This window comes from Salvia hispanica, chromosome 3 (assembly GCF_023119035.1).
Source record: "Salvia hispanica cultivar TCC Black 2014 chromosome 3, UniMelb_Shisp_WGS_1.0, whole genome shotgun sequence".
In the NCBI taxonomy this organism is placed as follows: Eukaryota; Viridiplantae; Streptophyta; class Magnoliopsida; order Lamiales; family Lamiaceae; genus Salvia; species Salvia hispanica.
Genome location: NC_062967.1, coordinates 3,090,972 through 3,110,802, shown reverse-complemented (window position 1 = coordinate 3,110,802; position 19,831 = coordinate 3,090,972). Strand labels below are relative to the sequence as shown.

At 38.0% G+C, this 19,831-nt stretch overlaps 3 protein-coding genes across 3 annotated transcripts; 2 read left to right on the top strand and 1 right to left on the bottom strand.

Moving 5' to 3' along the window:
• Positions 1 to 3,205: 3,205 nt before the first annotated feature.
• On the top strand, positions 3,206 to 7,415 carry LOC125212867 (glutamate receptor 2.8-like). Its single transcript, XM_048113147.1, has 5 exons — positions 3,206 to 3,467; positions 4,176 to 5,521; positions 5,600 to 5,912; positions 5,990 to 6,396; positions 6,478 to 7,415. Exons 1-5 carry the CDS (start codon positions 3,206 to 3,208, stop codon positions 7,102 to 7,104), a joined length of 2,955 nt encoding a protein of 984 aa, XP_047969104.1. The 3' UTR covers positions 7,105 to 7,415.
• A 1,135-nt stretch (positions 7,416 to 8,550) lies between these two features.
• Positions 8,551 to 12,119, top strand: LOC125212408 (glutamate receptor 2.1-like). The gene is made up of 5 exons (XM_048112574.1): positions 8,551 to 8,847; positions 8,997 to 10,312; positions 10,406 to 10,718; positions 10,901 to 11,295; positions 11,487 to 12,119. The coding sequence occupies exons 1-5, from the start codon at positions 8,577 to 8,579 to the stop codon at positions 11,991 to 11,993; spliced, it is 2,802 nt and encodes a 933-aa protein (XP_047968531.1). The 5' UTR covers positions 8,551 to 8,576; the 3' UTR covers positions 11,994 to 12,119.
• A 1,935-nt stretch (positions 12,120 to 14,054) lies between these two features.
• Positions 14,055 to 19,390, bottom strand: LOC125211214 (histidine kinase 5-like). The gene is made up of 13 exons (XM_048110932.1): positions 19,265 to 19,390; positions 17,964 to 18,803; positions 17,700 to 17,756; positions 17,357 to 17,584; positions 17,161 to 17,254; positions 16,865 to 17,071; positions 16,633 to 16,763; positions 16,482 to 16,531; positions 15,856 to 16,208; positions 15,654 to 15,757; positions 14,687 to 15,418; positions 14,414 to 14,581; positions 14,055 to 14,298 (listed from the first exon to the last, which is right to left on the bottom strand). Exons 2-13 carry the CDS (start codon positions 18,678 to 18,680, stop codon positions 14,173 to 14,175), a joined length of 2,967 nt encoding a protein of 988 aa, XP_047966889.1. The 5' UTR covers positions 18,681 to 18,803; positions 19,265 to 19,390; the 3' UTR covers positions 14,055 to 14,172.
• Between the last annotated feature and the right edge of the window lie 441 nt (positions 19,391 to 19,831).

Here is a 19,831-nt window from a genome sequence, read left to right as displayed (position 1 = left end):
AATCAAATATCAACAACTAATAAGATAATGTCAATAACTTTTAGTATATGTTAACAACTAAAAAACAACTCTGATTGTTGTTGACATGGCTTGTACGTGTAGATGACATGACTTATAATTGTTGTTGACATGGTTTGACATAGTATGTAACATAGTTGACATGGTTTGTACGTGTAGTTGACACGATATGTACCGTAGTTGACATGACTTGTATGTACCGTTGACACGATATGCACCATAGTTGACATAATTATATTAGTTGTTGACATGGCTAGTATATATAGTTGACATGATTTTTAATTGTAATTAACCTTAAAAACATGAATTGTAATTGTAATTACCCCTCCAGGTAGGACTGGGGCAGCCTGGACGCCCTCATCAGCGAGTAGCACGGAGGCAAGTCTGACTCCAACTTGTATTCAAATGTCAACAACTTATAACCAAATGTCAACAGCTTGTATAAAGTGTGTACAACTCAGAAAACAAATCTTAAAATTAAAAAAAACAAAATCATACAATAGATGTCAATAGAGAGCAAAATCAAATATCAACAACGGGTCTTGTTAGGTTGAGATTTTTTAGCTTAATTGAGAAATGAGATGCATTTTCAGCCACTCATTCACAATTTTCGCGCAATGTCAACTACTCAAACATTATGTCAACTAGGGGGCATAATTGTCATTTTCGCGATGTCAACTACGGAGACAATATGTCAACTACGATGTCAACAACAAATGTTATTTATGGGAACCACGATGTCAACAACAAATGTTATTAATTGTATACGTAGTTGACATAGATTATATAGGTAGTTGACATGCATAGTTGATATTAAAAAAGGGAGATAACTAAATCTTAGCAACTAATTTTCAAATGAGAAATATTACCAAACAATCAGAGTGCAAAATATTTCATGCTTTAATTTGGAGAAATAAAAGAGAGAGACACGTAACATTTGCCTCAAAAGCAGAATTCTTTACGTATTTTCCGTTCCTTTCATACTTGATAAATCATCCAACAACAATAAAAAAATTGTACATTTAACATTTCTTCAATATCGAGAATATCAAATGTCAACAACTAACAAATAACACTTATAATTGACATATCAATACCGAAAATATCGAATGTCAACAACTCGTATTAAAATGTCAACAACTAAAAAATAACACTTACAATTGACATATCAATACCGAGAATATCGAATGTCAACAACTCGTATTAAAATGTCATCAGCTAAAAAATAAGACTTATAATTCACATATCAATAGCCAGAATATCGAATGTCAACAACTCGTATTAAAATGTCAACAACTAAAAAATAACACTTATAATTCACATATCAATAGCCAAAATATCAAATGTCAACAATTAAAACAAAGTTGAGATATCACAGTTAACAGGAATATCATTATTTAGGTGAATCTCCATCCCCATCATCATCCATACATCAATCATTCAAGCAAGAAAAAACAACAAACACACACTACATAGCTTATGTGAGCATCATGCTCATATAATGCAAGTTAGCATTTTTATTTATAAAAATCAAGTTTGATTTGTTATTTTACTCATTTATTTAACGTTATAAAGAAAACGATTATCATGGACACTTTCTCAATAAAAATTAATCTTAGCTTCAAATTCATTTGTAGTACTACAATTAATTTTATCCTTTACTTTTTTTACAGCAATTCAAACTCTTCAAATAATATTTTGTAAAAATTAAGGATATTTGAGTAAATTAGTAAGTACTACTATGTGTTTATATGTACACAAAATTAATAAGAACATTTTTTTTGCTTCGATTGAATCTTTATGTATCTAGACATTAGATAGTTTTCTTAACATTTAATTGGAACCAGTACATGCATATGCTAATTTCTACTAGAGGCGGCAAAATCCATTTAAAGCTGCCCTTTTCATAAATCATAACCCCACCTCATTAATTGATAGCCTTTTGTATTTTTTTAATTTCTTCATCTTCTTAATGTTTCACATTTCATAATATTCAGTCAAGTCAAGGTAAACGCTACCGTCGCTACATGAGAGAGAAATGTGTGACAAATGAGTGAGAGAGAAAAGCCAAAAATGATATTTTCGTTTAAAAAATGAAAAATGACTTCATACCTATTTATAGATAATTTTAGAGACCAACGGTAATATTATTTTTGCTTTCAAAAGCTAAATATGACCTTTTCATCTAAAATGGAATATGGAAATTGAAAAATTACTCCTAATTTCTAACTATATAGTCAATCAAGTGTATAGGAAATTTATGGAAGTTTCCGTTTTCTTTCCTTTTGATTTCGCTTTAAATGTATTACTCCATCCGTCCCGCTTCAGCAGTCTCATTGACTTTTCTGCCTTTTTTTTGTAAAAATGATAAAAAATAGTTAAATTGGAGAAATGGTAAAGTAAGAGAGACAATAATGTAGATAAGACTCTTCTTTATATTATTCTCTCTTTTAACTTATCATTTCTCCTCTTTAACTATTTTTTATCATTTTTACAAAACAAAAAGGCAGAAAAATCAATGGGACTGTTAAAGCGGGACGGAAGGAGTACTACTTAGTATCAACTTTTATTATTATTTGTGGTAGCTGGTATGATATGATCCATGCATTAAATGCTAGGTTATCTACTCCCACAGTTCTGAAATAGGAGTAATCATTTGATTCGACATAAATTTTAAAAAATAGAAAGAAAAGTGAATAAAAAAATTAATGAATTATGAGTCTCATTTATACTGTATTAGTTTTATAAAAAAATATGAATGATCTAGAAGGACAGACCAAAATGAAGAAATGAAGAAATAGAAGCCAATTTCATCTAAGATTTGTGCCTTTTAGAGCCTTGAATTTGATATAGACCAGCTAACCACTAACTTATACTCACATGTTGCTGGAATCTGACAAATCATGTTTTGTCGATTTATTATCAGACAAAAATAGACTTTTCAAGTCCAATATTCAATATTCATTCAAAATCTAATGCATGTGTGTCAAATTTCATCTCATTTCCTCCCTAAATTTGCAAATGAGAATATGAGAGAAAAAATATGGCATCAACTACTCAATTTTAACTATAAAACTGTAGTTCGGTAACTATAACGAGGACTGTTGATGAAGATATAACCTAGTAACTATACTCAAAATAATAATCATCATCATCCAAAATTTGAGAGCTCAAATAACTGCACAAGATGAAGTTGGAGGCTCCCATGGTAGCCATTTGCCCTCTTGTTGTTTTGCTTCTCTTGCTGAACAGCGCCACGGTGCAGAGCACACCTTTCCCTGTAAGTGTTGGAGTGGTGGTTGACATGGACGATTATGTCGGGAAAATGGGGTTGAACTGCATCACTATGGCACTCTCTGATTTCTACACAAAACATGGCCATTACCAGACCAGGCTGGTCCTTACCAAGAGAGACTCCAAGAAAGATGTTGTCGGAGCAGCTGCAGCAGGTACTAATACTACTAAATCAACCTACTTATTAAACTCGCAGGTTCGCTGAATATACAATCAGTAAGGCCTAACTGCGAGATGATTTTCAATTGAACATGGGAAACTTTACTTACTGTGTCTGTTTTGTTCTTTTTTGCTGTTTTGGCCAGTCCCGCCGGCCTCCGGTACCAACACTCTGCAACCACAGAAAAAGCAAAGTCTATTACTCTTGTCATGTTAATCGAAACATGTTTGCTGCACATATATATGTAGCTGTGAGCCTGTGATAATCAGACATGTATGATAAGTTTATCTTCTTCTTAGCTGCATCTCTATTTAAGCGGAACTTGCTTGCCCTGAACAATATACTATGCCTTCCAACATTTTAACAGTAAAATGACAGAACAACTTATTTGCATTCCTTGCATGGTTGAAACTTGAAAGCTTGTACATAAGCATCAGAAACTGATGGTTAATGTTTTACTAATAGTTAAAGATTACAGCTTAATCGCCATAATACTTGGACTTAGAGAATGAAATCAATATCAAAATGTCATCATCAACAAATAGATTTCTTCTATAAACTGCTTAAAATTTGCCACTGGATGGCTAAAGTTCAAAAGAAGAACAGAATCTGTATTCTTTTCACATTTTCATGCCTGACTGATGCACTGTGAAAAAAAATGTAATCTGACTTACTTTTTCTTGCAACTAAATTATAAATGCAGCTCTAGATTTACTGAAGAATGTCCAAGTGCAAGCGATTATAGGTCCGTTGTCCTCGATGCAGACACCTTTTATAATACATCTTGGGAACAAATCCCAAGTACCAATCATAACATTTTCAGCTTCAAGTCCGTCTCTCTTGTCAATCCAAAGTCCATACTTTGTTCGCGCTTCCTTAGGTGACTCTTTCCAAGTAACGGCCATAGCTGCAATAGTCCAAGCCTATGGATGGAGAGAGGTTGTGCCTATCTGTGTGGATAATGAGTTCGGACATGGGATTATGCCATTTTTAGCAGATAGTTTGGAAAAAGTAAATGTGCGCATACCTTACAGGAGTGTCATACCATCATTCGCAACAGATGATCAGATTGATGCAGAGCTTTCCATGCTAATGACAAACCAAACTAGAGTTTTCATTGTCCACATGAGGACCACTCTTGGTTGTCGCCTGTTCAGCAAAGCTAAACAACTGGGAATGATGAGTGAAGACTATGTGTGGATAATAACTGATGGCATGACAAACGAGTTAACTTCAATGGATCGTTCAGTTATAGAAGAAGATATGCAAGGAGTTGTAGGTGTAAAACCTCATATTCCAAAATCAGGAGAGCTGCATAAAGTCAAAGTCAAATACAAGAAAGAGATTCAGCAGCAAGACCCAACAAATCAAGATCTGGACTTAAATATCTTTGGACTCTGGGCTTACGACTCTGCAGTTGCACTAGCAATGGCAGTAGAAAAGGCAGGAATAAGAAATGCTACGTTTCTGAAGAAGGCAGGTGATTCCACAACACCAACAGATCTTGAAGGCTTTGGAATCTCAGCCGTTGGAACTGAACTGATTCAGGCATTGTCAAATGTCACTTTCAAAGGCCTTGCTGGAGACTTTAAACTAGTTAAGGGACAACTCGAATCACCTCCTTACCAGATAATCAATGTGATTGGTGAAGGAGCCCGCGTTGCAGGATATTGGACAAAAGAAAATGGAATTGTTAGAGAACTCAACTTTGCAAAATCTACCAAAAATATGCATTCCACTTCCATGTCCAACATCGGATTCATTATGTGGCCAGGTGATAGAAAAAATCCACCCAAGGGTTGGGTCACTCCGACCAATGGGAAGAAGTTAAGAATCGGAGTACCTGTAAGGGTTGGTTTCTCTGAGTTCATGCATATCACTTGGAACTCCGATAATTCTACAAAAGTGGAAGGTTACTGCAAGGATGTTTTTGATATGGTGATCGAAGCACTACCATATGGCGTGCAGTATGAGTATTTTCCTTATGCTACATCTGACCATACAATGGCCGGCAGTTATGACGAGTTTGTGTATGCAGTACACCAAGGAGTAAGTATCTTTCTACTAACGATTCAAAAACACCAAAGCACCACATTTTCATACTTAACCTTTCTATTCCATGGGCAGGAATTTGATGCTGCAGTTGGAGATGTAACTATCGTAGCAAATAGGTCAAAGTATGTCGATTTCACCCTGCCTTATACAGAATCTGGTGTAATAATGGTTGTACCCATTAAAAACGACCAAAGCAAAAAAGCATGGGTATTTCTAAAGCCACTGACATGGAAACTTTGGTTGACAAGCTTTTGCTCGTTCGTTTTCATGGGCTTCCTTATTTGGATTCTAGAACATCGGATCAATGAAGATTTCAGGGGCCCTCTTTGGCATCAAGTAGGCACGATATTTTGGTTTGCCTTTTCAACAATGGTGTTCGCTAACAGTAAGTTAAATATTTTCTAGCATTACACATACATTACACTAATCTAACAAGTAATTTATATTGGTTTAATTTTGTAGGGGAGAGAGTGATAAGCAACTTGTCTAGGTTTCTGCTGATCATATGGTTCTTGGTGGTTCTGATACTAACGCAGAGCTACACAGCTAGTCTTACTTCCATGTTGACAGTCCAAGAGCTGAAACCCACTATCACAGATGTCAATGAGCTTATAAGAAACAAAGAAACTGTGGGCTACCATAATGGGTCATTTGTTTTTGAACTTCTGAAAGGATTGAACTTTGACAAATCCAGACTTTTAGCATATAACTCCCCCGAGGATATGCATGAACTTTTCAGGAAAGGTAGTGCAAAAGGTGGTATATCTGCTGCTTTTGACGAGATACCATATGTCAAGCTTTTCCTCGCCAAATACTGCTCAAAATACATCATGTTTGGGCCAACGTACAAGACAGATGGTTTTGGTTTTGTACATATCACATACCCTTCTCTATTGATGTATATCCATATACTTACACGTACTTATTTTTTAAATGTAATGTGTGTGCAGGCCTTTCCTCTAGGATCTCCACTAGTGCCTGATATTTCAAGAGCTATATTAAATGTTACCGAGGGAAAGAAGATGATGGAGATTGAGAAGAATTGGTTCGAAAACGATACCAAATGTGCAGATTTTATTGAGTTTTCCTCATCAAACAGTCTTGGGATAGAAAGCTTCTGGGGGCTCTTCATGATTGTAGGTATAGCTGGAGTTTTAGCCTTGATAATCTATGTGACTAGATTTCTCTACGAGAATTGGCATGTTGTGCGTCGAGGTTCTGACGCAGAGACAACGCTAGCTAGCAAATCACTGGAGTTACTCCAGAGGTTCAACAGCAAAGACCTCACTAGTCGCACTTTCAAGAAATACGAACGAAGAGTGAATCACAATGGTTGCGGATGTGATTGTGCGAGAATAGTGATGGAACCTTCCAACGAGTATTTCCATCCAAACCCATCAACACTCTCGCATAACTCACCAGGCAACAACGGCCCACCAAGTCGTATGTCTTCAAGTCCTGAAGCGCAAGCAGGATGCTCCACGATAAGGCACGAAGGAGAAGAGTCTAATGTTATAGAACAAGACCAAGACCAAGACCAGCAATCAGCGTCAACCGTGGCTCAGGAAACTCACTAAGACAGTTGGCTCATATAAATGGGATTTATCCTAAGCACCAAGGGCGCGGATAAAGGCAATAGATTTGCAATTCTGGAAACAAACATGTCACATATGTATTCACAGAAGCATATGCGCTTAGATGCACCATTGACAATGTTGTAGAACAAAACTTACCCGCATTTCCGTAACCACAGCTTCCACTTTTTAACTACATATCTTTCCGCTATCTTCGGCAACATCTATTTTCTTCACGGGGTAGTCCTAGAAAAAATAAAGTTTGCAAGGATAAAAGTTTACTTATATTATGCCACACAACACCTCTCTATGCAATCCCCTTACATTGTGTTAACAAAGTTAATATTCGGAATTTCTTTTAGTCTTTGTTTCAGCATTTTAAAATATGGAATGCCAATATGAAAATTGTGTCTTAACAAAGATTGCAGAGCAAAACTTACTAGCATATTTTCAATCACAACTTCCACCTTTAACTCCATATCTTTCCACTAGCTTCTTGAACAGTCATTGAAATTGCTCTCTTCACGGCGGCTCCTCATCTATGTTTGAAGAAGGCTGAGTCCTATTAAAATGAAATTTTGCAAGGATGAAAAATTTACTTATGTCACAGACTCACAAACCACTCTCCATCCCTCACATTCGCAACGAGATTCTTGGAGAGAGAATCACAAATCACAAATCACAAATAACAGAATCGAGAATTGAGTAGTAACAAAGTTAATTTTCAGAATTTCTTTTAGCATTCGTCTCGGTATTTTATCAAACAGGTTATGGATTGTCATATAAACGACCACAGCACATAAATGGAAACACAAACCTTTTCTCGCGCATATTTATCATTCTTCCTTTGAAAATTACCGTTGGCTAGCTCATCAGTGTTAAGTCTGGATAATGGCTTAGTAAAATTAAAATATTCAGCTAACAATATACAGATTTGGTAGAACTCAATCGAAGAATATTAGCCTACAAAATTGTACTACTATGTATTTTGATAAAACATAATTTTGACTTTTCAGAAGAAATTTCCACTGAATTTTCACATATACAATCCTATTGGAATTTCTAAGTAATTTTCACTTGAACATAACACTGTTTACTCTAAGTAAAGCCATATTACACACTTAATCATTCCATACTCCAAAGCATATTATAAAAAAAATCGAAGCTCTTATTATATTTTTCATATAAATAGTGAAGTACTTGTCTTGACAGCATCAAACTGACTCAGATATTATTAGAGAAACACAACAACTATGAATACTATAATTGCAAATGCAAGTATATAAGATAATCCCTTGACTTCACATTAGTAAACTCCAATTATAGTCTCAAGTTTCAACCTTCTTCAAGCAAAATAGCTCACTTGTGGGTCCCACACAACTACAACTTCTCAAATTTATCCTAATTCCTATATATACATTCCAACACATTTGCATCATCAATATCCCATACATCTCAATTCTTGATATACATAGATGGAGAAAAGAAGCCATAACATTCCCATCTTGTGCATCTTCCACTACTTATTGTTATCTAACATAAATTTGAGCCCAAAAATGGCAGCTGCACAAACCATCCCCATAAAAGTAGGTGTAATTCTTGACATGGATGGCTACGGAGAGATGGCCTTCAACTGCCTATCCATGGCCCTTTCCGACTTCTATTCCACCCACTCTCACTACAAGACTCGCCTCCGCCTCACCACCCGACCCCCAAAAGCCGACATCATTGGCGCCGCGGCCGTAGGTGAAGCTCTATTCCTCTATCATAGCATTTGGTCATAATAATAGGCATGATTGATAAAATAATCCAACTTACTCAAATGTTTGGTTTGCATGATTATTTAATCATCCTCCAATCATATTTAACCAAATTGATGATCTTGAAAAGTGCAGGCCTAGACCTACTCAAGAATGTGCAAGTGCAAGCCATACTAGGCCCAACATTCTCCACACAGGCCAGCTTCCTCATCTCTCTAGGAGACAAATCCCAGGTCCCCATCATCTCCTTCTCCGCCACAAGCCCTTCCCTCTCCTCCACCCGAAGCCCCTACTTCGTCCGCGCCACCCTCAGCGACGCCTCCCAAGTAGAGGCCATAGGCGACCTCGTAGAGGCCTTCGGGTGGCGAGAAGTCGTCCCCATCTACGAGGAGAACGACTTCGGAGAAGGCATCATGCCTTACCTCAGCGACGCCCTCGGCCGCGCCAACGCCCAGATACCTTACAGGAGCGTCATCCCGCCTCTCGCCACCGACGACCAGATCGAGGCCGAGCTCTACAAGCTCATGACCATGCAGACCAGAGTGTTTGTGGTCCACATGATGAGCCCCCTCGCGTCTCGTCTCTTCCTTATCGCGCACAGGGTCGGCCTGATGAGCCCGGATTGCGCGTGGATCGTGACGAATGGGGTCACCAACGAGCTCGAGTACCTGGATAGATCTGTGCTGGATTCCATGCTGGGAGTTGTTGGAGTGAGGCATTATGTCCCGAGGAGTAAAGAGCTTAAGAGCTTCGAAACTCGGTTTAGTAAACAAGTGCTTGTTGGTGATAAGTTGAGCATTTTTGGGCTGTGGGCTTATGATGCAGCCACTGCATTAGCTATAGCAGCAGAGAAGGCAGAGCTTAAAGATGTTAACTACATACAAAATTTGACGAACTCAACGGATCTCGAAGGATTTGGAGTGTCGGGTGGTGGGCCGAGCCTCATCAAGGCCTTGTCGAACACAACATTCACAGGGCTCGCGGGGAGCTTCAGGCTGGTCGATGGGGAGCGTGAGGCGCCCCCTGTCGAGATTGTCAACTTCGTAGGCCATGGAGTTCGGGGCGTTGGATATTGGACTAAAGAGAGTGGGATTGTCAAAGAACTCAACGCTAAAAGCGCGAACATGGATGCAGATTCAACTACCAAATCGAGGCTTGGATCGATCATCTGGCCGGGAGACACGACGTCTTGGCCTAGAGGTTGGGTGATCCCAACCAATAAAAAGAAGTTGAGAGTTGGAGTGCCTGTGAAAGCTGGCTTCACTGAGTTTGTGAGAGTTACATGGAATGCTGACAATTCTACAAGAGTGGAAGGGTATTGCATAGATGTGTTTGAAGCAGTGATGGCAGCATTGCCTTATGGTGTGAGCTATGAATACATCCCATTTGCATATCCCAACCGCACCGCGGCTGGAGATTACAACAGCCTGACCTATCAAGTATTCCTCGGAGTAAGCATCTTCGCCTTCTTTTCTGGTCATATAACTACAAGATAGATGAATTATCTGCCCTACCAAACTGTCTCTAACATGATGAATGTGCAGAACTATGATATTGTTGCTGGAGACGTGACGATTGTGGCGAACAGGTCGCAGTACGTGGACTTCACTCTGCCCTACACAGAATCGGGCGTGGCCATGATCGTGCCAATGAGAGATGACAAGAGGAAGAATGCATGGATTTTCTTGAAGCCCCTGACTTGGGAGCTGTGGGTGACGAGCTTCTGCTCGTTCGTCTTCATCGGATTCTTGATCTGGATCCTTGAGCACCGGATCAACGAGGACTTCAGGGGGCCGTTCTGGTACCAAGTTGGCATGATCTTCTGGTTCTCCTTCTCAACCATGGTGTTTGCTCATAGTAAGCCTACTATCTCCTTCTCCATTCACGCTCTGTCCACGAAAAACAGTCTTATTTCTGCATTTTGGTCCATCCACCAAATTAGCCTATATCTCAGTTTCCACTAACAATACGTTAATCACTTTTTTTCTTTATCTCTCTTACTTTACCAATTTTACACTGAAACTCGTGTACTCTGATAGAGGAGAGGGTTGTGAGCAACCTGTCAAGGATGGTGTTGGTCATATGGTTTCTGGTGGTCCTGATCCTGACACAGAGCTACACCGCGAGTCTAGCATCGATGCTCACCGTTCAGAAGCTGCAGCCGACGGTGACCGACGTGAATTTCCTGATCAGGAACAGCGAAAACGTCGGATACATGCAGGGATCATTCGTGTTAGGATTCCTCAAGAAGATGAACTTTGACGAGTCGCGTCTCGTGGAATACGACTCGCCAGAGAAGCTCGACGAGCTTCTCTCCAGCGGCCGCATTGCTGCTGCATTCCATGAAGTCCCCTACATAAAGCTCTTCCTAGGCAAATACTGCTCCAAATACACCATGATCGGACCCATAAACAAGGCCAACGGTTTCGGCATCGTATGTTTTTTTTTTATCAAAACCTAAGGGACTGTTTGGTAGGGTAGATAACTCATCTATCTTAAAATTATACTGCATGACCTAAAATACGTGTTTATTTATCTTTCCTACCAAACTGTCTCTAAGTTAATTTGAGTTACAGTTTTGTTTTTAGCTAGCTAGCCATATAACATGTGGGTTTTTTAATTCAGGTGTTCCCGATCGGTTCGCCTATGGTGAAGGACGTTTCGCGCGCAATTCTTAACGTGACAGAGGGGCGGAAGATGGCGGAGATGGAGAGGAAATGGTTGGGAGGTGTGAAGAATTGTTTGGATTCGAATGAGTTGGCGTCGCCTAAGAATCTAGGGCTTGGGAGCTTCTGGGGTTTGTTCTTGATCGTGGGGGTGGTGGGGATGGCGGTGTTGATTTTTTATGTGGGAAAATTTGTGCGTGAGAATTTGGGTGAATGTGATCCTAATGCCACGATGTGGCAAAGGATAGTGGAATTGATGCACAAGTTTGACGATAAAGATAAGAATAGTCATACTTTTAAGAAAGATGGATTGTGTGGAGGTGATTGTGGTGGACAGAGTCCTTTACTTGTGTCGATGGCCTCTCCTCGAACCGATGGGCCGCCGAGCCCGGTTGCGTCGAGCTCGGGTTTCCCGAGCCCCGTCCAAAGACGAGAGATTGAGCTTTACTTATCTCAAAGGAAATGACTCAATGTAGATAATTTATTACTTGCGACCTAAATAGTAGTAGTTCTTTATTTTCTTACTTATTTTTTGTCTCTTACATTTTCATTTATGGTGGATTTGTGTGTGTAGTATATCTACAACATGCTAGTAATATTTTGTTTAGTACTTACTACAAATGACAGCTCATTATATATAAACTAATAAAACCCCGAAAATACGATTGGAAATTTTCAACAAGTTGACGAAATATTATTGAATTGTACTGACTTAAAAAAAAAGAAGAATACGTTGTTGAAGTGTTTGAATAAGTCTGGAATCTTCAAAATTCAAATTTGCTAATGTGACGCGTAACAACGGCATTACTTAGATAAGAGATAATAAGCAATAAAATAATTCAAAGTAGTAGTATATGGTCATATATATTAGCCTGGGCATTGACTTTCATAACGTGTTGCAAAAGTTCATGTATCCATTTATAATTTAAGAGGACTATTTTGTTTGAAATTCGACAATTATAAAGACTTGAAAGTTAGTAAACTGTGGTTAGAAAAAAGAGAAAAGAAGTATGCGAAAGGGAAACATCATGAGATCGATTTGAAAACGATGAAACTTTGTTTGAAATATTCTTCGTTTTCCTATGTCTGTGGTCATGATATATATGGACGGTCTCAGTTCTAATTAATTCAAGGTCTTGGTCATTCAAAAATAATAGGAGTACTTAACATTTATATTTTAATATGCATACGAATCCCTAGCTATTTTTTTAATTTAATACAGTACTACTTATTTTGTATAATTAACACATCGATCACCATCATCGTTCACCGACACTCTTGATTAAAAAAATTGCTATACATGCACATGTAGGCAGGAGTTCGTTATATTGCTAACTTTTTAAATTGATAACTCACCAACGCAGCGTATTAAAAATGTCAACACGATGACATTAAAATGTCAACCCAATATATTGAAATGTTAATTGTTGACATATTAATGTCATCGTGTTGACATTTTTAATACACTGCGTTGATGAGTTAACAACTTAAGAAAGTTAGCAATTGATCACACCTCTGCACCTGTATGTTGCAAATATTTTTTCTCAATTGTGAAAATGTTTATTTTCTTAACAAAATAGTAGTAGGAGTATTAGTTACTCCCTCCGTCGTCCCCCTTCCATTGAGAGTTTTATTTTGTCATTTCCGTCCCTTATTAATAGTCATGTTTCACTTTTATCATAAATAATAAGTAAATCATATATTCCACCAACTGATATATATTAGTGGGATCTATATTATACTAACTTATTCAAACTATTTTTTCTTTACATGAAAATTCGTGATCAAATCAAATAGGACTCTTATTAGAAAACGGAGGGAGTATATTTTAATTGTGATTTCTGATTTGATATTTATATGGAAAGAATTGTTAATATTGTTATGATTTTATTGTAAAGATAAATATATAAATAGAAAGAAAGATTGACGAGATCATGACGGTTGATGATATTATACTAAATTAATAAAATCATACTACTACTATTCTGCACTGTATATAAGATTCTCGCCTAATCCTCAGAAAATATCTTACCTATATATTGAAATTATTGTCGGTTTACTTTCTTTCCAATTAATCATTTTAATTTTTAATACTAATTCAAACGCTCTAAGACCTATTTAACTTATCTGCTTAGTTTAGTCTTATATAATATGTTAGAATGTACACTATGCCAAACATGTATTATATTCTGAAACTCTTTATTATAATTATGAACTCCCAATATATTTTACTATGAATTATGTACGAATTATTCAAAAATATATGTGTTCGAGTTACTTGGCTACTCTCATATTCTTTGCTCAAGTAAAGTTTAGGGCAAATTCTGATTTGTATCCCTAATTTCTTGGAGTATTTTAAGAAAAATATTTCTCGACTTTTATCTTCTCTTTAAAAATCTTCAACTTTCACAATTTTCCTTAAAATGTCCCCAACTTCCGTTTTATGTCGTCCCACCTTCTGTTTCTCCTATACAAACTTTCAACTTTTTATAACATGCTCATGTATCATATTCATATTCACTTCATATTAAGAAAAACATGGTGATCTATTGAATGAAACGCAGATGCTATACATTGATGACAAAACTTCCCTAACTCATTTCCTTTCTATACAAGACGCTTACCATTTACAACTACTATTATTACTACTGTGACACATATTTCTGCAAACATTGTTTTAAGTTCTGGAAATTCACTGGCTTTGATACAAAGGAATCCATACCATTAGCATAACAATCTTCAGCACTCTCTGACAATGCATTTGCTGTCATCTGCACAAAATCAACACATTTTATCAATGGAAAATAGAGCAGCATCAAATAATATCTCAGGTGACGCCGCTTGTTTTTATATGAAGAAAAGGACTTAATAACATCAAGTGCTTACTGCAATGATCGGTGTCCTTTTTCGTGGAAGCAAATTTGGTGAAGAACGTTGAGGTGCCAACTGCATCTCGACTCCTGCCTTCACTGCATCGTCCCAACTACCTGTTTCCTCAAAGGATCGTATCAATCTTGTAGCTTGAAGTCCATCCATTACCGGCATGCATACATCCTGCCCATATTTCCCAATGTGTTATCAACAATAATAGATCAAATGCAGAAGGACCAAACATTTCTTATCAACATTTTAGACTTATTGATTAAGTTTTAAGCATACCATTAGAATGAAATCGTAATCGTTGCATTGAACCGCACGCACAGCTTCTGCTCCGTTATTAACAACATCTATGTCGTGGCCCAACTGCTTCATCATTGACTTGGTGACAATCACGTTGATCTTGTTATCTTCCACGAGAAGAATCTTCGGTTTCACCTCAGCTGTTGGAGCTTCATTGCCCTTCCCGGAAGCGCACTCAAAACTTCTGTCTGTTCGAGCCTGAGTTCGACATCTTTCTTTGGAAACACTAGGCTCAGAAATTTCACTCGAGCAGTGTGCCTGTTCATTACTTTTAGCTGAATCTAAGTTAGCCGAACACAAGCTCAGGCTTGGTGAAACTTCAACTTCAGATGATGTATCCATGGAAGCTGAATGCGCATCTTCCTCTGAACTGATCTCTTTATATGTGATGCTGCTAGAGGGTGATGAAGAATCCTCCAACAAACCATTGAAACTATGCGAGGGATCAAAGCCATAGGTGAGTGGTGAGAGCTTTTGGATCCTTCCGGAACCTTGAGAAGAAAGTAAACCTAAAGTGCGTGGTTGAAACTGAAACACTCCTGCATGTAAATCTTCATCATCTGAGACATCTTGGCTATCCATATCCGACAGCTCATCAGGATCGTCTGAACTTTCAGAGATCGATGAAACTTTATAGGGTAGTATAAACGTGAAAGTAGACCCTTTGTTTTCTATGCTTGATACAGTAAGTTGACCACCCATGAGCTCAACCTGTTCACAAAACAAAAATGTGTATAAACGCAGAGGTCGCCAACCAAGCATACTTTTGACTGCATATGAATCCCAAGATTTTGAAATGAACTAAGTAGAAGCAGCAGAAAAGTAGATGAATGAAGTTGAAATATATCCATCTAGGAAGCATGTTAATCTAGTTATTCTTTCTGAGGAAGATCAACTTCTCAAGAAGGAGAAACTTGAACCACAATTCAAAGGAATGATAATTTACCAGTTGTTTACAAATTGCAAGTCCTAATCCTGTCCCACCATACTTTCTAGCAGTATCTGCACCTGCTTGCGTATACTTCTTGAACAGAGTGGGAATCGCGTGTTCTGTCACATATAGATCAATGAAGGCGATTATCGTATTCAGTTTCCAACAAAAGAGGTTTGAAAATGAAAGCAAAAAAACAATGAATTTGAGCAGATACCTGGTATTCCAATCCCCGTGTCATAAACATCACAGCGAATCCACACTACTGATTCTTGAGTATTAGAATGGCTGGCTTCGTCTTCTTCCATTGGAGTCCCAGCTCTCTCTTGATCGTTCAGCTTGTTTTTAAGTTCATTGTTATCATCAATACCTTCTCCCTTGCAGCATCCATGACTGCCTCTCTGGTCACCTGTGCTTTGACTCATAGATGAGTCCTTTCTTGTGTTTGGTGAATCAGTGGACTGATCTGCAGAAGCTTTCCAAGACTTTTGTTTGCTTAAATTGCGCGGCTCTGGCACTACATAAAGCTTTATCCCAACCTTTCCCTTGTGCGTAAACTTGATGGCATTGCTGTTAAACATTGAAGCATGGATATCTTTATAAATAAATCAGCAAATATAGCATGCATAAACTCAAAACTGAAAATCAGCCTTTTGCATTAACTGGTACTCGAGAGAATATGTAACATGAAATCTCCTAGTCAATAAGTCCATAAAAGGTGAGAAGACAAAGCTTTAGATACTGCTAAATCTTATTCTTGAAAAACTCATTCTATATATAAGATTCAAGCATCAAAACTGTTATAGCATAAACCGATGTTATATGAGAAAGTCCTGTACGCACCTGACTAAGTTTGTTAGAATCTGGCGAATCCTTAGAACATCTCCGATCACCTGAAAAATAAGGCAGTTTCTATAAATACAATCCAATCTACAAATTAAGCTGCTCGCTCTTGAATATATTTAGGACCCTAACATGATATCAACTCATTTACCTCCACAGGAACATCATCTGCTATATTTCCTTCTAAGGTTAGTAATTTCTGTAGTGATGCAGCTGCCGTCTGCAGCACATGTTTTACTACCTCTCTTGGTCTAAATTTTGCAGCTTCCAGTTTCATAACTCCTGAAAGATATGAGTGGGAGGATTTGTAAATTCAGTTCCATTCTTAATTAGATGAGCGAACACTAAAGATGAATTGATGACAAAATATGTAAAATTCCCACCTGACTCAACCTTAGAAAGATCAAGGATATCATTGATTATTCGGAGAACCAAATCGCCCGAAGATATCATCACGTTCACCTGCTGTCGCTGCTCTTTGTCGAGCTTAGTGTTGGAAAGAATCTCAGCCATGCTTACGACTCCGGATAGAGGAGATCTTATCTCGTGAGACATGGTAGCCAACATTTCTTTCGCACGCATTGATTCCTCTGTGAGAATGTCATCAAGAGAAAATTAGCTACCACTTTATCTATGGCCCGTTCTTGACTTTACAACATTATGGTAGAATCTAGATAACCTGTGATATGGATCGTCTTGGTGAGCTCTGTCTCCTTAGCTTTTTGTACAGCCATCTCTTCTCTAATCTTTGCCATCTTTTCTCTTTTCCGCACCTGCAATACATCAAGGAACATAAATTAGCAGAACAAAATGTTTTGTGATTATAGATATATAAACAAGTTATGTGAAGGAAAAGGGTTAAGAATGGAACTGACCTGATCAGTCACTTCCATTCCCATATAATTTACACCGATTGTCTCTCCAGCCTTGCTGAAAACAGGTTCAACGTAGATTAAGAAGGTTTTTGATCCAAATAGCTCTGTTTCAAATGTGATTTCTCTCTTTGCAGGTAATCCTTTCTCCAGGACTTCTTGTTTGAAGTCTTGAGATTCCTTTACACCAGAGCCGGTGAAGATCTCAACATCTGTTTTGCCTATGATATCCTGTAAAATTAGTAACTCTGAGGAATCATTCTAGAGCAAAAGATGTACTCGAAGTTATACACTTCTTATAGTTAAAACAGTCAGTTCAAGTGACTGTAAGATATTGCCAATTTACCTCCTCGCGCAAACTTGGGAAATGGTTAAAGATGAACCGGTAGCGCAGTTCTTTATCCTGAAAATTGTGGAGCACTTGGTCAGTAGCTAATGTAAAATTAGATGTTACTATTCTGCCCCTTCTTTCCATCTCTCCATTGTTTTTAGTACATTGGTATTCAAGCAGCACGACAAGCACTTTCGGGAATATTGAGAATTTTCATAAGCTAAGCACAATGATGATATAAATCCCATATAGATGCAGAAGAATCGAACAACAGCATACCTGATGGCCTATGACAACTGGAGCATTCTGCAAGACGAAATGCAAGAAATTATCTGCTCTATTCAAAACCTGCGACAGTTCCTCCACAGGGGTAGACTGCTTTTCCAAATTCTCAATACTCTCCTGCAACTTCCCTATCAACACTTGCTCTCGTCTAAGACTAGCCTCTAGGAGTTTCTCCAGATTCAGGGCCCGTTGCTTCCAGTAAACCACGCTGTCATATTCAGCATCTACGCTTATTTTCTCATCTTGGAAGACAGAATCACGCTTCCTCCTCGGAGCATCTTGATACAAGTACTTGAGATTCTCATCAAGAATGGAGATGGGACGCTTGTTGCCACCATATCCATCTCTTTCAAACCGATGTTCCTCCAGTATCTCTAACTTCTTGAGCTCAACTTCTCGCTGCTGCTTGCTGAGGGTATCAAGCTCCTCCCTAAGGAGGCGCACAGCGTTCTCCTGCTTGTATTCCCAATTCCTCACCAAGCTAGCCAGCTGCCAGTTCCCCTTGTCGGTGAAGTTGGCAAGCTCAATGAGGCGCTTGAAATCAACTATGTCAGGCTCCCTCTTGATGGTGACCTCCTCCAACATGTCTTTATCCATTCCTGGCCTCTCAACATTGAACTGCCTCCCGGCTTCATTCATATCCTCCGGCCACATAGAAGAGAGGACAATGTCCATCTCCTCTGACTCAATGGTCTCAATCGCACAACCCATGATTTCTTCTACAAGTCAAGATTGCAAAATTTCCAAACCAAGCTAGGCAAATGCATCAGTGCCTAAGTTACTGTTATCGTAGTTTTGCGATGGATCACAGTGAAGTCTCTGTTAATTAAGATTCTGCAATTTAGAATCAATTACAACTATAAACTGAAAAGGGAACATAGAGAGGCATGGCATTAAACAAGCAGTTTAAGAGGTGTAAAGAGCTAAAGTTGCAGTATATTCTACTCCACTAATGAACAACTAATTCAATACGTTTGAAATAAAACTTTGCAATATTGAATTGCACCGAACAAAAGTTTGAGCTACAAGCTCCTGGAAAACACACAAACATGAAGGCAAAATATTTTTGTTTGATTTTGGTGGTTGTTCATCGCAAAAAACAGGCATTAATGAATTCGATCCTTAACAGAACATTTTGGAGACCAGAATTGCACACTATCAAAATTTACAGCAATTCAATTCCATTAAAACCACTGTATTTTATCAAACAAAACACCATTGACTGAAGTCGACGATAATGGTGAAGAACATGCAATCACAATCAAAATTACGATAAAAATTTGAATAGAGCTGACCTTTATGAAAAATTGACTAATCGAAGAATATCTGACGGCTACTTTCTGAGCTTGACGATTAATAAGAAGATGCTAAGTCGGTTCGCAGCCTTGAAACTTTTCACTGTAGATCTGAAAGAATCTTAGCTCAGTCAGAGGGGGGAAAATGATTAATATAAGCCAAAGTTTTGCGCGCATAGAAAATGCAGAGAGAGAGAGAGGAGTGCATGTGCTGAAGCAAATAAACAAAAGAAAAGGGGAAAAAAGAAAAACTAGAAACAAAGCATGATTATATACATTAAATGCGTGTGTGGAAAAGGAAACCAAGAAGAAGCCATGTGATGATCATCGGTTTTAAGGCGATTGATACACACAAATATGGTTGATTGGGTTTTCTCTTATTATAACACCCTAATTTATTTATGGTTTATCCACTCTTTTATTTTAATCCCAGTTTCACAATGCTCCGGCTTTTCTGGTTCTGTGTTGAGAGAGGTTTTTTAAATGGAGTAACCCCGTCATTCGAGGTGAAGTTTTATTGACGGCCCATCGAAACAAGCCTCGGTTTATTTTTATTGAACGATAAAT

What these genes read in the sequence shown, in the direction of transcription:
- LOC125212408 (XM_048112574.1), top strand. Translation starts at nt 8,577, where the DNA reads ATGGAGAAAAGAAGCCATAACATTCCCATCTTGTGCATCTTCCACTAC. An exon ending in CATTGGCGCCGCGGCCGTAG is followed by an intron (nt 8,848 to 8,996) that starts GTGAAGCTCTAT and finishes TGAAAAGTGCAG; the next exon opens with GCCTAGACCTACTCAAGAAT. An exon ending in CCTATCAAGTATTCCTCGGA is followed by an intron (nt 10,313 to 10,405) that starts GTAAGCATCTTC and finishes ATGAATGTGCAG; the next exon opens with AACTATGATATTGTTGCTGG.
- LOC125211214 (XM_048110932.1), bottom strand. Translation starts at nt 18,680, where the DNA reads ATGGGTTGTGCGATTGAGACCATTGAGTCAGAGGAGATGGACATTGTC. An exon ending in TCCCAAGTTTGCGCGAGGAG is followed by an intron (nt 17,585 to 17,699) that starts GTAAATTGGCAA and finishes CTAATTTTACAG; the next exon opens with GATATCATAGGCAAAACAGA. An exon ending in ATTACGATTTCATTCTAATG is followed by an intron (nt 14,582 to 14,686) that starts GTATGCTTAAAA and finishes AAATATGGGCAG; the next exon opens with GATGTATGCATGCCGGTAAT.
- LOC125212867 (XM_048113147.1), top strand. Translation starts at nt 3,206, where the DNA reads ATGAAGTTGGAGGCTCCCATGGTAGCCATTTGCCCTCTTGTTGTTTTG. An exon ending in TGTCGGAGCAGCTGCAGCAG is followed by an intron (nt 3,468 to 4,175) that starts GTACTAATACTA and finishes TTATAAATGCAG; the next exon opens with CTCTAGATTTACTGAAGAAT. An exon ending in AACAATGGTGTTCGCTAACA is followed by an intron (nt 5,913 to 5,989) that starts GTAAGTTAAATA and finishes TTAATTTTGTAG; the next exon opens with GGGAGAGAGTGATAAGCAAC.